Source organism: Pteropus medius, unplaced genomic scaffold (genome assembly GCF_902729225.1).
Source record: "Pteropus medius unplaced genomic scaffold, Ma_sr-lr_union100, whole genome shotgun sequence".
Taxonomy (NCBI): domain Eukaryota; kingdom Metazoa; phylum Chordata; class Mammalia; order Chiroptera; family Pteropodidae; genus Pteropus; species Pteropus medius.
The window spans coordinates 5,720,159-5,732,552 of record NW_024348304.1 but is presented as its reverse complement, the minus strand read 5'-3'; the positions used below and the strand labels follow the sequence as shown (position 1 = coordinate 5,732,552).

The 12,394-nt window shown below is 33.6% G+C and overlaps 1 protein-coding gene across 4 annotated transcripts in view; it reads left to right on the top strand.

Annotated features, from left to right (window-relative positions):
• SCLT1 (sodium channel and clathrin linker 1) overlaps window positions 1-12,394 on the top strand; it is a 102,422-nt gene that overhangs the window by 1,564 nt on the left and 88,464 nt on the right. For 3 of the 4 annotated variants that reach the window (XM_039879644.1, XM_039879645.1, XM_039879642.1), the window contains exons 2-3: window positions 8,405-8,472; window positions 10,020-10,113. In XM_039879644.1, coding sequence (XP_039735578.1) covers window positions 8,417-8,472; window positions 10,020-10,113 — 150 coding nt within the window. In that variant the 5' untranslated portion in view covers window positions 8,405-8,416. The remainder of the gene's footprint in view (window positions 1-8,404; window positions 8,473-10,019; window positions 10,114-12,394) is intronic. The other variant, XM_039879643.1, reaches the window with a different exon arrangement.

Sequence of the window (12,394 nt, the reverse complement as noted above, 5' to 3'; positions counted from 1 at the left end):
GATTGGAAATTAGGGGATTTGGGAGAAAGAGGTAAAAAAACAACTCAGATTGTTGGCTTGAGCAACAGGGAAGATAGGGGAAAAAGTGTTAAGTTCCATTTTGGAAGCATTAATGATCCGTGGGTAAGAACTCAGCCTCCGGATTCAGTCTGTGTAGACTCTTACCTTGGCTCTATCTGTTTCCACGTCTCTGACTGTGGGCAAGTTACTTAGTGTTTCTGTGGTTCAGTTTTTTCATTGTAAAATGGATATAAAAGCACAATAACCCTCACGGGATTGTTAGGATTAAATGGATATAAAACCCTCATGGGATTGTTGTGAGGATTAAATGAGTGCAAATAAAGCATTTAGCCTGGTGTCTAACATATAACAAGTACAGAATATATATTACCCCAAATCATTAATGACACTAATGATACTATAACATGAGCATCATTTCTTAGGTTTGAGGTGGGACTGTCCCTAACTGGCTGAACACCATCTGAGTGGCATGGGACATGAATTCGAGTTTGGATGAAGAGAATACTTGAGGCAGAGTTATATGGGAATGAGCCAGCCAGAATTCTTGGATAAAATTGAACTCCAAATACCAGAGGAAACCAAATAAGACAGTACAAGCACAGTAACTTATTTCTTGAAAAAAATGAGTGGTAGTTTGCTAGAAGACAAGTGGAGTGGCAGAAGAGAATCTCAGAGGGGACAGAAGAAGCAGCATAGGCTCAGAGGTTTGAAGTGACATTGCTTGTTCAGGAAATTGGAACGTGAATGGTAGAGTTTGTATGAAGAGATGAAAATCAGTGAAGGATGTCTATGACCCTCCAATTTTTTTCTTTAACTGGACCTAGCATGCCCATCACAGCTGGTAGGTTACCCTAATAGGTGAACAACCTAAAACCCTACCTAGGTAGGTATAGATGGCTTAGCTTTCTCCACCTACGTCTGATCTCTATACTGACATATATTGATCTTGATTGCCTCTTATCATTTGTTCCTTTTGGATTTGGTAGTCTAGCTCAAGATAATTTGATTTGGTACCTTTCACCGGGCAACTCCCTGTGACACTGCCTCTGATAAAGTGTCAGCTTTATACATCATAACTACACCAAACCAGGCCTTTAGTAAACTTCTAGCATATTTGAAGTTCCACCTCCATCTGATGGTTCTTAGGGACCCGTTCAAAGAAAGACTTGCATATCAAGCTCGGAGATTAAGAATTCATTCTTGTAGTGGGGATTATGAGCAGTGGGGATGGAATCATTCTTTCTTTTCACTGTCTTAACAGTGTCTTTTATAGAGCAGAACTTTTTCATTTTGATGAAGTTCAGTTCATCAATTTGTTCTTTTATGGATCTGTGTCACATCTAAGAAATCTTTCCCTAACCCAAGGCTGTAAAGATTTTCTTCCAGAAGTTTTGTAGTTTTAAGTTATACATTTAGATCTATGATCCATTTTGAGTTAAATATTGTACGGGTGGAAGGCAAGAGTCGAGGCTTGCTTTTTTTTGCGTACAGATGCCCAATTGAAAAGACTGTCCTTTCTCTACTGGAGTACCCTTGCACCTTGTTTAAAAATCAGTTGTCCATATTTGTGTAGATCCATTTCTGGATTCTATTCTGTTCCATTGATCGGTTTGTCTACCCAGACACCAATATCCCAGTATTTTGATTATTGAAGTTTTATAATATGTCTTAAAATCGGATAGTGTTAGCCTTTCAAATTTGTTCTTTTTCACAGTTGTTTCAGCTATCCTAGGTCCTTTGCACTTCCATATAAAGTTTAGAAGTACCTTGCCAATTTCTACATAAAAGATGCTGGGATTTTGATAGCCATTGCATTGAATCTATTGATCGATCTGTGTTGAATTCATATCTTAATGACATTGAGTTCTCTGACCAATGAAAAGGTATATCTCTCCATTTATATATCACTTCATTAATTTCAGCAATGTTTTACAGTTTTTAGTATACAGATTTTGCAGATTTACCCCTATGTATTATTGTTTTTGATACTATTGTGAATGGTATTATTCTTTTACTTTTATTTTCTGATTTATCATTGCCACTGTATATAAATCATTTATTTTTTACATATTGTAACCTGCAACCTTTCTAAACCCACTTATTAGTTCTAATAGGTTTTTTATAAAGTCCATCAGATTTTCTGCTTAGACGATCTTTTCATCTTGTAAATAAAAACAGGTTTACTTCTTCCTTTCCAATTTGAATGCCTTTCATTTCGTTTTATTGCCTTATTGCCCTGGTTATAACCTCCACTACAGTGCTGAACAGGGGCGGTTGAAGTGGACATCTTTGTCTAGTTCCTGGTTTGGGAGAGAAACATCTTTCTTTCAGAATTAAGCATGATACTAGCTGTAGTTTTTTTTCACTGATGTTCTTAATAGATTGAGAGTATGCCTTTCTATTGGTTTTCTGAGAGTTTTTATAAGAATGAATGTCAGATTTTTTTCAAATGCTTTTTCTGCATTTATTGAGAAGATTTTTTTTTCATTTTTAGTGTGTTAATATGATGACTTACATTGATTAAATTTCAAATATTAACATGTTAAGGCCTTTTTCCTTTTTGTGATAAATTCCTCTTGGTCACGATATATTATCCTTTTTATATATTGTCAAATTTGATTTTCTTTGCTTAAAATTTTAACATCTATATTCCTAAAGCTTTTTTTCCTTCTTTTTCTAACATCTTTGTCTGGTTTTGATATCAGATAATGCTACCCTTATAGAATTATTTGGAAAATATTTTACCCTCTTTAATATTCTGGAAGAGTTTGTGTAGAATTTGTATTATTTTTTCCTTAAAATTTTAGTAGAATTCACCAGTGAAGCAAATTGGACCTAGAATTTTCTTTGCGTGCAGATTTGAAACTACAAATTCAGTTTCTTTAATAAAATGGCTACTCCATATTCTGTCGTATACCTAAGAGAGACCCTCTGCAGACGTCCCATGTCTGGAGTTTGTCTGTGCAGTTTCTCTCCTTAGTTTGCACTGCCTATTTTAATTTACTCAGTCTCCATCGACTCTTGGCTCCATCTTCTTAATTCAGAGAGTCTGCTGATCTCTGCCTGCATTTTTCCCTCCCGGTGCCATGGCCTGGAAAGTCTCTCAAGTCATTGGGCTGGGCAAGTCATATGTCTCACCTTATTAGATTTGCATCTCTCATCATTATTGTCGGATGTCTAGTGTCTTACAAATCATCGTTTCATTTATTTGTTTTTTGGTTGTGTGAGGAGGGAAAGTAGCCCTCGTTATTTCATCTTGGGCATAAAAAGAAGTCCTGTTCAAGATGCCTTACTTTTGAAATCTTAAATACAAGTATCTTACTCTACTGTCACTATTCTTTATCTTCAAAGATAAAGATCTTTATCTTTGGACACTTCTTTTTCATTCATTTCTTTAACTTTTTCCCAGCTTGCTTTTACTGCTTTCTTACACAGGCTATAGCTGTGGCCGGTTAGTTCATCTGCTCTTTTGACAGTAATCTTGATGCGAGTATGCCCCTACTTTTCTGTAGCACATGCCCAAGGACACCTCATCCCCAGATCAGTTGTTTAGGTTGCCTTTACAGGTCTCACACCCAATTGTTCAGTAACCATAAATAAAATATCAACTTTCCGGACAAGCACCACCACAAATTTGAGGTTAACTCATAACTACCCCATAAGTGGTGAGCTGGGATTTAAACCCAGGCAGTGTAGTGTCAGTGTCTGTGTTCTTAACTACCACCCAAGAGAGACACTTGTAAGAGAGAAAATTAGAGGCCTGTTTCACTTATGCACATAGAAGCTAAACTGCTGAATAAAATATTAGTAAATCAAATGCATGAATGAATATGTCTGTAGATATATACATAGACTTACAGTTGTCTTCATTTCCTGTTGGGTTCATCCCAGCAACGAAAAGATAGTTAGCATTAGAAAATTGAGTACATAAAAGAAGACTTAGATTAATGGAGAAACATATCAAATTTGTGGATTAGGACACTCAGTGTAGTAAATATATCAGTTCCTAAGAATAGCCAAGAGAGTTTTAAAAAAACATCAAGTTGGGAAATTTTATTTTACCAGCTGTTAAGAATTCTTATAAATATCCAATTAGTAAATCAATATTATATTGGAAGATTGATAAATATAGAGACCAGTGGAATAAATTAGCACAGAAAATTACACATCATGAGCAGTTGTTATCTGAAAAAACAGGCTCTACAGATCAGTGGGAAGAGGACAGACTGTTCAGCATATGGTACTGGAATAAGTGGTTATCCAAATGGGAAAGAAAATAATATAAATACCTTTTGTACATCACAGAAAAATCATCTCGAGGTTGATTCAATTAAAGCTTTCAGAAAAAGTATTAAGAGAGTGTCTTTATGAACTCAGGGTAGGAGATTTCTTCAACGGACAAACATTTTTGACTGGAAGAAAGATATATGGGTAGACTGCATTATAAATAAAAACTTGGATGTCACAAAAAATATCATCAATAAATGACTAGCCCAACTGCAAAAGGGAAGAAGATACATATTTACAATAAATATAACAGAGTTGATTAGCATCCAGAATTTAGAAAGATCTTTCACAAACAAAAATATATTCACGCTAATAGAAAAATGGTTAAAGAATATGACTAGGCCATTTACAAACAAAACAAAACCTGAAAAACTGATAAAAATATGAAAAGATGTCAATCTCATCAGTAATCCAGAAAATGCAAATTAAACAACAGTGAAATAAGTACTTGTTGAATGAATAAAGGAAATCGTAGATGCAATTTATGGTAATATTAAAATCAATCTATGAAGACCGAATGTGTCCCTCTCATTATTAATCCACGGTTGACTTCTTAACCTATTTTAATCACTGAGAAATCTGATTTTTTTTTTGAAAACCCTATCAGGGAAAAAAGAAGTAGTTTGTATTGGAATTATTACATCCGTGGCCAAAACTCCAACCTCCTTTTAAGACTGACAGGGAAGAAGAGTAATACGCAAAAACCAGGTCCTGCAGTGGTGGTAAAATTTTAGTGCTATCTTAAAAGTCCTGAGGATAACAATAATAAAAAAAAAAAAAAATGTGGATAATTTCTTTTACACTCAATAAAAAGTTTAAAATCATTTGCATTGTTAATACTCCACTAAATTATACTTTTAAGAAATAAGCTGTTATCTGAATTCCCAACATATAATGTATACACCATGAGTGTGCACATTATATGCACATTTTTTGTTTATATGTGTGTCTGTAGTTAGTATGTATTGCACGTTTATGCATATTTGCTGGTGCATAACATATACGGAAAAGTAATGAAAACAAATATAAAGGTCACGGTTGCTAGGACCCCAGAAGTCCCCTTGAATCATAATCTTTCTCCCTTCCTCAAAGATAATTGAAGATAACCAATATCTAATTTTCCACTTATAGTTTAGTTTTGCCTGTGTTTGAACTTTGTATAAATGGAGTTATATCTGTATCCTTGTGTATTTGGCTTCTTTCATTCAACATTGTGGTTTTGAGATTTATCCGTATTCTTGCATGTAGATGTAGTTTGTTCATTTAATTTCTGTAGAGTGTTCCAGTTTTTAAATTTATGCATTCTTCCAGTTTTTAAATTTATCTTATTTATGCATTCTTCTTTTGATGGATATTTGTAGTTTCCAGTTTAGGACCAAAGGTGATAATGCTATCACCTTTTTTTTTTCCATTGGTCATGGTGCTTGGTGTTCAAGTGCGCATATTTTTGTTTATTATATTCCTAGGAATTATATGTGTGTTTAATTTTAAAGTCGTGCTAATTTACACTCCCATCAGCAGTGTATGGGAGTTTTCTTTATTCTACATTTCCACCAACATTTGTTTTCTAATTTTAACTCTTTATTTATTGTAATTTTAATTTGTATTTTCCTAATGCCTAATGAGGTTGAGCAGCTTATGTTTATTGGCCACTTCGGTAACCTTTTTGTGACATACCCATTCCAGGCATATCACTTTTTATATGATTATCTGCCTTTTAGTTGATAGAAGTTTTTTTTTTGTATATTCTCAATATAAGCCTTTTGTCAGTTTTATGTGTTGGAAATATCTTCTCCATGTTTATGGCTTGCATTTTTACTCTCTTAACAGTCTTATTTTTGATGAACAGAAGTACTTCATTTTAGTGTGGTCCAGTTCATCAGTGTTTTATTTTATGGACAGTGCTTTTTGTGTTCAGATTTTAAAATCTTTCCCTACCCTAGGGTGATAAATATATTCATTCTCTTTATTCTGTTCTAGAGTTTATTGTTTTGGCATTCACAATTAGATCTTTATTTCACCTAGAATTGATCTTTATGGATGAATTTTATTCTTTTCCATGAAAATATTTAGTTGACCTAGAACCACTTACAAAAAGATTATCCTTCCTCTCTGCTCTGGCATGTCCCTTTGATCATAATTTAAGTGCTCATATATAAACGAGTGTATTTCTGGGTTCTAAATTCTCTTCCATTGGTCAATTTTGTTTATTCTTGTATGACTATCACACTACGTAAATTACTGCAGCTTTATAATAAATCTTGATATCTGCTAGAACAGGTCTTCTCCCCGTTCTTATTTCACAAAAATGTCCTAACTATTCTCGTTGCATTTCAACTTATATTTAAAACTCAACTTTTAAATTTCTGCAAAATCCTCTTTGTATTAACTGGGATTGCATTGAACCTACAGATCAATTTGAGTAGAATTGACATCTTGACAATACTGAATCCTGTAAACCATAAGTGTCTCTCCACTTATTTAGGTCTTTAATACTTCCTCTGAATGTTTCATAGTTTTCTATGCAAGATTCTTACATATCTTTTGCTTGCTTTCTAGACATTGATACTTTTATCATACTGTAAATGATCTTTTGTTTTTTCTAACTTTATGTTGCCAGTATATAGAAATATAATTATTTTTGTATATTGACTTGTATCCAACAACCTTGCAACACTTAATTATTGATCTAAGAATTTGTGTGTTCTCTTTGGATTTACCATATACACTCTTGGAACTATAAATGACAGCTTTTTCTTCCTTTTAAGTCTATACCTTTTATTTTACTTGCCTTGTAGTGTTAACTTGGACCTCCAATAGAGTATGAATAAATATCAAAAGAATTTATCCTTCTGCTATTCCCAAGTTCACGGGAAAGTTTTCAACTCTTAAGTATGATGTTTATTGTGGGTTTATGTAGGAATCCATTATCATATGAAGGAAGTGCCCTTCTGTTCCTACATTCCTAGAGCTTTATCATGAATATATCTCGAATTTCATCAGATGCTTTTTCTGTAGCTTTTGAGATGATTGTATTTGTTGCTCCTCTCTTTTGTGTGTGCTTATTTTTTTATTTCTGTGGCGTGGTGGCTAATCTGTATTATTTCTTTCACCTGGCTCTCTCTGGGTTTAATATGCTGTTCTTTTTCTAACATTTTGGGGTGGATGTGTAGTTCATTGACCTCTAGTATTTGCAATTAAAGCTATAAATTTCTCTTTAAGGTTTCGAGGTATCACATTTTCACTATCATTCAGTTCACAATACTTTTATTTATTTATTTATTTATTTTTTTGTAATTCCTCCTGAGACCTATGGGCTACTGAAAAGTAATTTTTTAACTTTAAAATTTATGGAGATTTTTCCTTTACTTTTTGGGTCATGATTCTAGTTTAATTGTGCTATTGCCAGATAACATGCTTTCTTTGGCTTCAGTCTTTTGTAAGTTTTCGACACTTGCTCTATTGCAGTTTTAAATGTTACATGTGATCTTGAAAGAATGAGTATTGTATGTTTATCGGATGCTGTGTTCTATTGTATGATTCTTGCTTTAAAAGTATTACCTTGTACTTACTGAGAGCTCTTGGCTTGATTCTGGACCTTCTTTTCCATTGTCTCTTGCCCACTACTGCTTCGTTTGGATTCTATGTTCTACAGTTTCTCCTCAAAGTGAAGGTTTGTCCTGGAAAAGAATTTCAGCAGATTTTAACAATTCTAAAAAATATGGCTACAGCCTATCTGTCCAACTTTTCACTTCTAGTGGCAGGAATTTAAAAATAAATGTAAAGAATGTTTTTTGACTTCTGCTAATCTGAAGCAAGCTAAGAGAGACAGAAAATTCAAATTTATGAGATCAGAAAAATTAGTTCTTTGCAGGTGCTTTTTCCCCACTGGCAGTAGTTTGTTTAGGTATTTGGGAGGGGCCCCATTCTTAAGTTCTAAAGTGGTGAGTTAAAATTGATGATTCGTTTTATTTTGAGAAGTAGTGGAAACTAGCAGTTTTGCATTGGTTATATCAAATACTGCCTACTTTATTTCTAGTTTTTAAACATTGAACATTTTCAGTGAACTACAAATTGGTTTTTCCTTTTGTTTCAGATCAAAGACTAAATGAAATTCTTAGGCAGTATCAAATGGAAAATTTTTCCAAATATTCATCAGTTCAGGTATGTAAATTAATTAAAGCCTAACAGGTTTATTTTCGTTGTAAATATGAATGCAAAATAAATTATTCTTTGAGTTGTTGTCATGAGATGTTGCCTACAGTACTTTGAAATTTTGCTTAAAATTTTGATTATTGTAAAGAAGAAAGCTTGTTTTGCTTAATGAATGTAAATCTTTGACCATAGAAATTACCTTTTTTTTTTCAGAGTTGGAACTTGCATATTATGTGTGATGTTAAAATGTCCAAGTTGGGTTCTAAAAGGAGAATTCATTGTAGTTTCAAAACATTCTAAAATTGTTTCTCAAGATACTTCCAGTTATAAACTTTAACTCTCTGAGTTCTCATAAATTATGACAAACATAAACTAACTCAAAATAGTAAATAATAGAGATATTGTTTTTAATATTTCTTTCCTTGGGTATATGTTTATATTTAAATGTTGTGTTTTATTTTTTATTTTTTTAAATAAGGTGTACTTATTGGTGGACTCTGAGTTTTAGAAAATTAAAAGAATATTTATAGCCCCAAGATTAGTGATAGCTGCTTACTGAATCAATAAGGAAGTATTTTGCTTTCTACATAAATAAATCTTGTAATTGCAACTGAAAATGTTTTTAAGGTATTAGAAAGTTTCTTTTAAAGTATTATAAAAGAAATAATTTATTTGATCGACGTGAATATACTCATCCTTACTGATATTTTCTTTTAACGTATACCCAACATTTAGCCTACTGCTGTGTTTTTATTTCTAAATGGTCTTGAAACTATCCGTCCACTATTCATTATGTTAATCATATTATTTTTCTTATGTTATTTGATTATTTAGGCGGATAGTCTTTCTTAAGCCAATAGCCTCTGAACTTTGCTCACATTCTTAGCTTCTTTCACCTCTGCTTAATAGACTATGCCCAAAGGGAGGATTCAAACAAAAGATTAGTTTCAAAGCCGAAAAGACTTCTGGGCATGGTGTTGCATCATATCTACTGAAAGCTATGACAGATTTGATTATGAAAGATGGTTTTACCAGATAAAACAATGACTAGTCGGCTTTTAAATGTACCTGCATCGTGCGTGTGGTTTTGTTTTGTTAAAGCCTAAGGATAACATACCAAGTGGGGACAGGTCTTCCCTGACCTAGTAATGTGCTTTGGTGAAATTATAGCTCCTTTAATTCTCTGGAGGTTTATGTTCTTCTCTAACATGTACTATTGTTATAATTGTACAGTCATTTCTTGATTCCTATGTTATTTTTGGTGTAGCATAATGTCACTGCCCAAGGTTCCTCCGCAGTCCATCTCTTCAGCACAGGCTGCTGTCCCAGTGCCCCACTCGCCGTGGCCTTCCTTGCCTTTCGCTGCGTGGCTTGCAGTGGGGAGAGGGCGAGTGCTATGATAGCATGAGAGGAAGGCCAGTGTGCTTCCCAGCAGTCAGGTCCATATCCTTGGTTTCATGCATGCACCCTCTGAGGGTTCTTCACCCCAGAAACGTTATTCTGGTTTCTGAAACATGTTCTAGAGGGATTTTTTTTCTGTCTGTTTTGTGGTAAAGGAAGACATGGAAGGAGGAGGAAGCCGTTATCAAAGGGCGCATGGGACCGAGGAGCACTGCTTCAGCTCTCATCACTTCAGCTTCGGCCATTGCTATATGTCATACCGTCTTTACAGCTTCAGAGAGTAGGGCGTAAACATCTTTAAGTGTCCATTATTCAGTCTATCACAATCACTAGGTTAGTTAAAAATTAAAACCATAATGAGATGTTACGTACCTTCCAGGATGGTTAAAATAAAACAGTGAAAACTCAAATACTGGCAAGTGTGCAGAAAAGCTGGATCACTCATACATTGCTGTGGAATGCAAAATGATACTGTGGAAAACCATTTGGCAGTTTCTTTAAAAAGTAAATATACAACCCGAGATTTGTATTCCTGAGCATTTATCATAGAGAAATGACAACTTAAATGAACTTATGTTCATTTAAGTTATGAAAATATAAATGAGTTTATGTTCAAACAAAAATGTGTACACAAATATTTATAGCAGCTTTGTTCGTACTAGTCCCAAATTGGAAACAACCCAGATGTCCTTCAGTGGGTGACTGCTTAAACAAACTGTTGTTGCGTACTTACCATGCAATGTAACTCAGCCACACAAAGAAATCAGTTATTAAGGCATTCAACTGATATCCTAGAAATTGTGCTGAGTGGGAAGTAAAGCCAGTTGCAAAAGGCTACATATTGTATCGACTCAATTTATAATAAAATTCTTGACATGGCAACATTATGTAAATGGAGAACACGTACTAACCTTGGAGATGGGAGGGGTGGGAGTAGGTCGTGTGGCCATCAAAGGGCAGCAGGGGGAATCTCTGGGTTTGGGAACTCTTCTGTGTTTTGACTCAGTATCATGGCTGTGATATTGTACTGTTTTTTACTGTAGTTTTGCAAGATGTTATCCTGGGGAAGACTGGGCAGAAGCTATATGACAGCTTTCTGTTATTTCTTATAATGACATGCGAATCAACAATCAGCAATTATTTCGACATAAAAAATTTAATTAAAAATTTTGAAACTTGTAGGCTATAGCTAAAGCAGTGCTCAAAGGGAATTTTGTAGACTTAATTATATGCTTTTGAAAACGGAACAGATTGAAAAAGCAGAGCAAATTAAAACCAAAGAAAGAAATAAGAAAGAAAGAGGTAGGAAACAATGAAATAAGAAAATAAACATAAGATTAGAGGGGGAAAAAAGTTTTAAAAATTGTTTGTTTTAAAAGATCAGTAAAATACATATACCTCCACCAAGGTAGACCAAGATAAAACAAAGAGAGAAAACTCAAATTATGAGGATCAGATGAAAAATTTTCCATCATTCAGATTCTGCATACCTTGCAAAATAATTATAAAAGGATATTGAATAACTTTATACTAATCACTTTAACAATTTAGATGAATTAGACAAAGTGCCTTGAAAAGCAAAACTTAGTAAGACTGATACAAGAAGCAAGTCTTTCATCTATTAAAAAAAATGAATTCAATATTAACAACCTTCCTACCAAGAAAACTTTAGGTCTAGAGGACTTCCTAGTGAACTTTTTCAAACATATAAAAGAAGAAATGAAACCAATCTTACATCTCTCTTCAGAGATAGAAAAAAGGGAATCCTTTCTTGACTACTTTTATGAGGCCAGCATAACTTTGATACCAAAATTTGCAATAGATTTAGGATAATTATGACAATCTTACCCATGAACTTACATTCAAAAAGCCCACACTATAATTAGCAAACCAAATATACTAAAAAGATAATGCCGCATCACCAAGTGGGGATTTATTCCAGTGATACAAAGATGGTTTAACATTTGAAAATAAGTCAATGTAAATCACCATAAAAGCAGGAAAAAAAGAACGTTATACACCTATCTCAAGAGATCCAGAAAATCATCGATAAAATTCAACTCCCTGTTATGATAAAAAATTTCAGCAAACTAGGAATAAAAGTAACTTCCTCAATTTGATAGGTTAGCTATAAAAAAACTAGACGTGAACTGTACTTGATGGTGAAAGGTTGAAAGTTTCCCCACTGAGAATGAGTGGGGCATGCTAAAATCACTTTTATTCAGCATCGTATTGAAGCATGAGCAATATGAATAAATACATAAAAACTGGAAAGGATAAATAACACTGTTGTTATTTGTAAAAAATAAGTGTGTATACAGAAAATCCAAAAATCTTTAAATTGTCGGACGATAAATGAATTTAGCAGTGTCTTTGGATACAAGGCCAAATAGCAGATTTAATTTTATTTGTATAAATAGCAACAATCCAATTGACAATGAGATTTAAATAGCGGTACTACTTAGAATAGCATGAAAAAACATTAAATATTTAGAAATAATTCTAATACTAAGAGTATAAGACTTCAAAA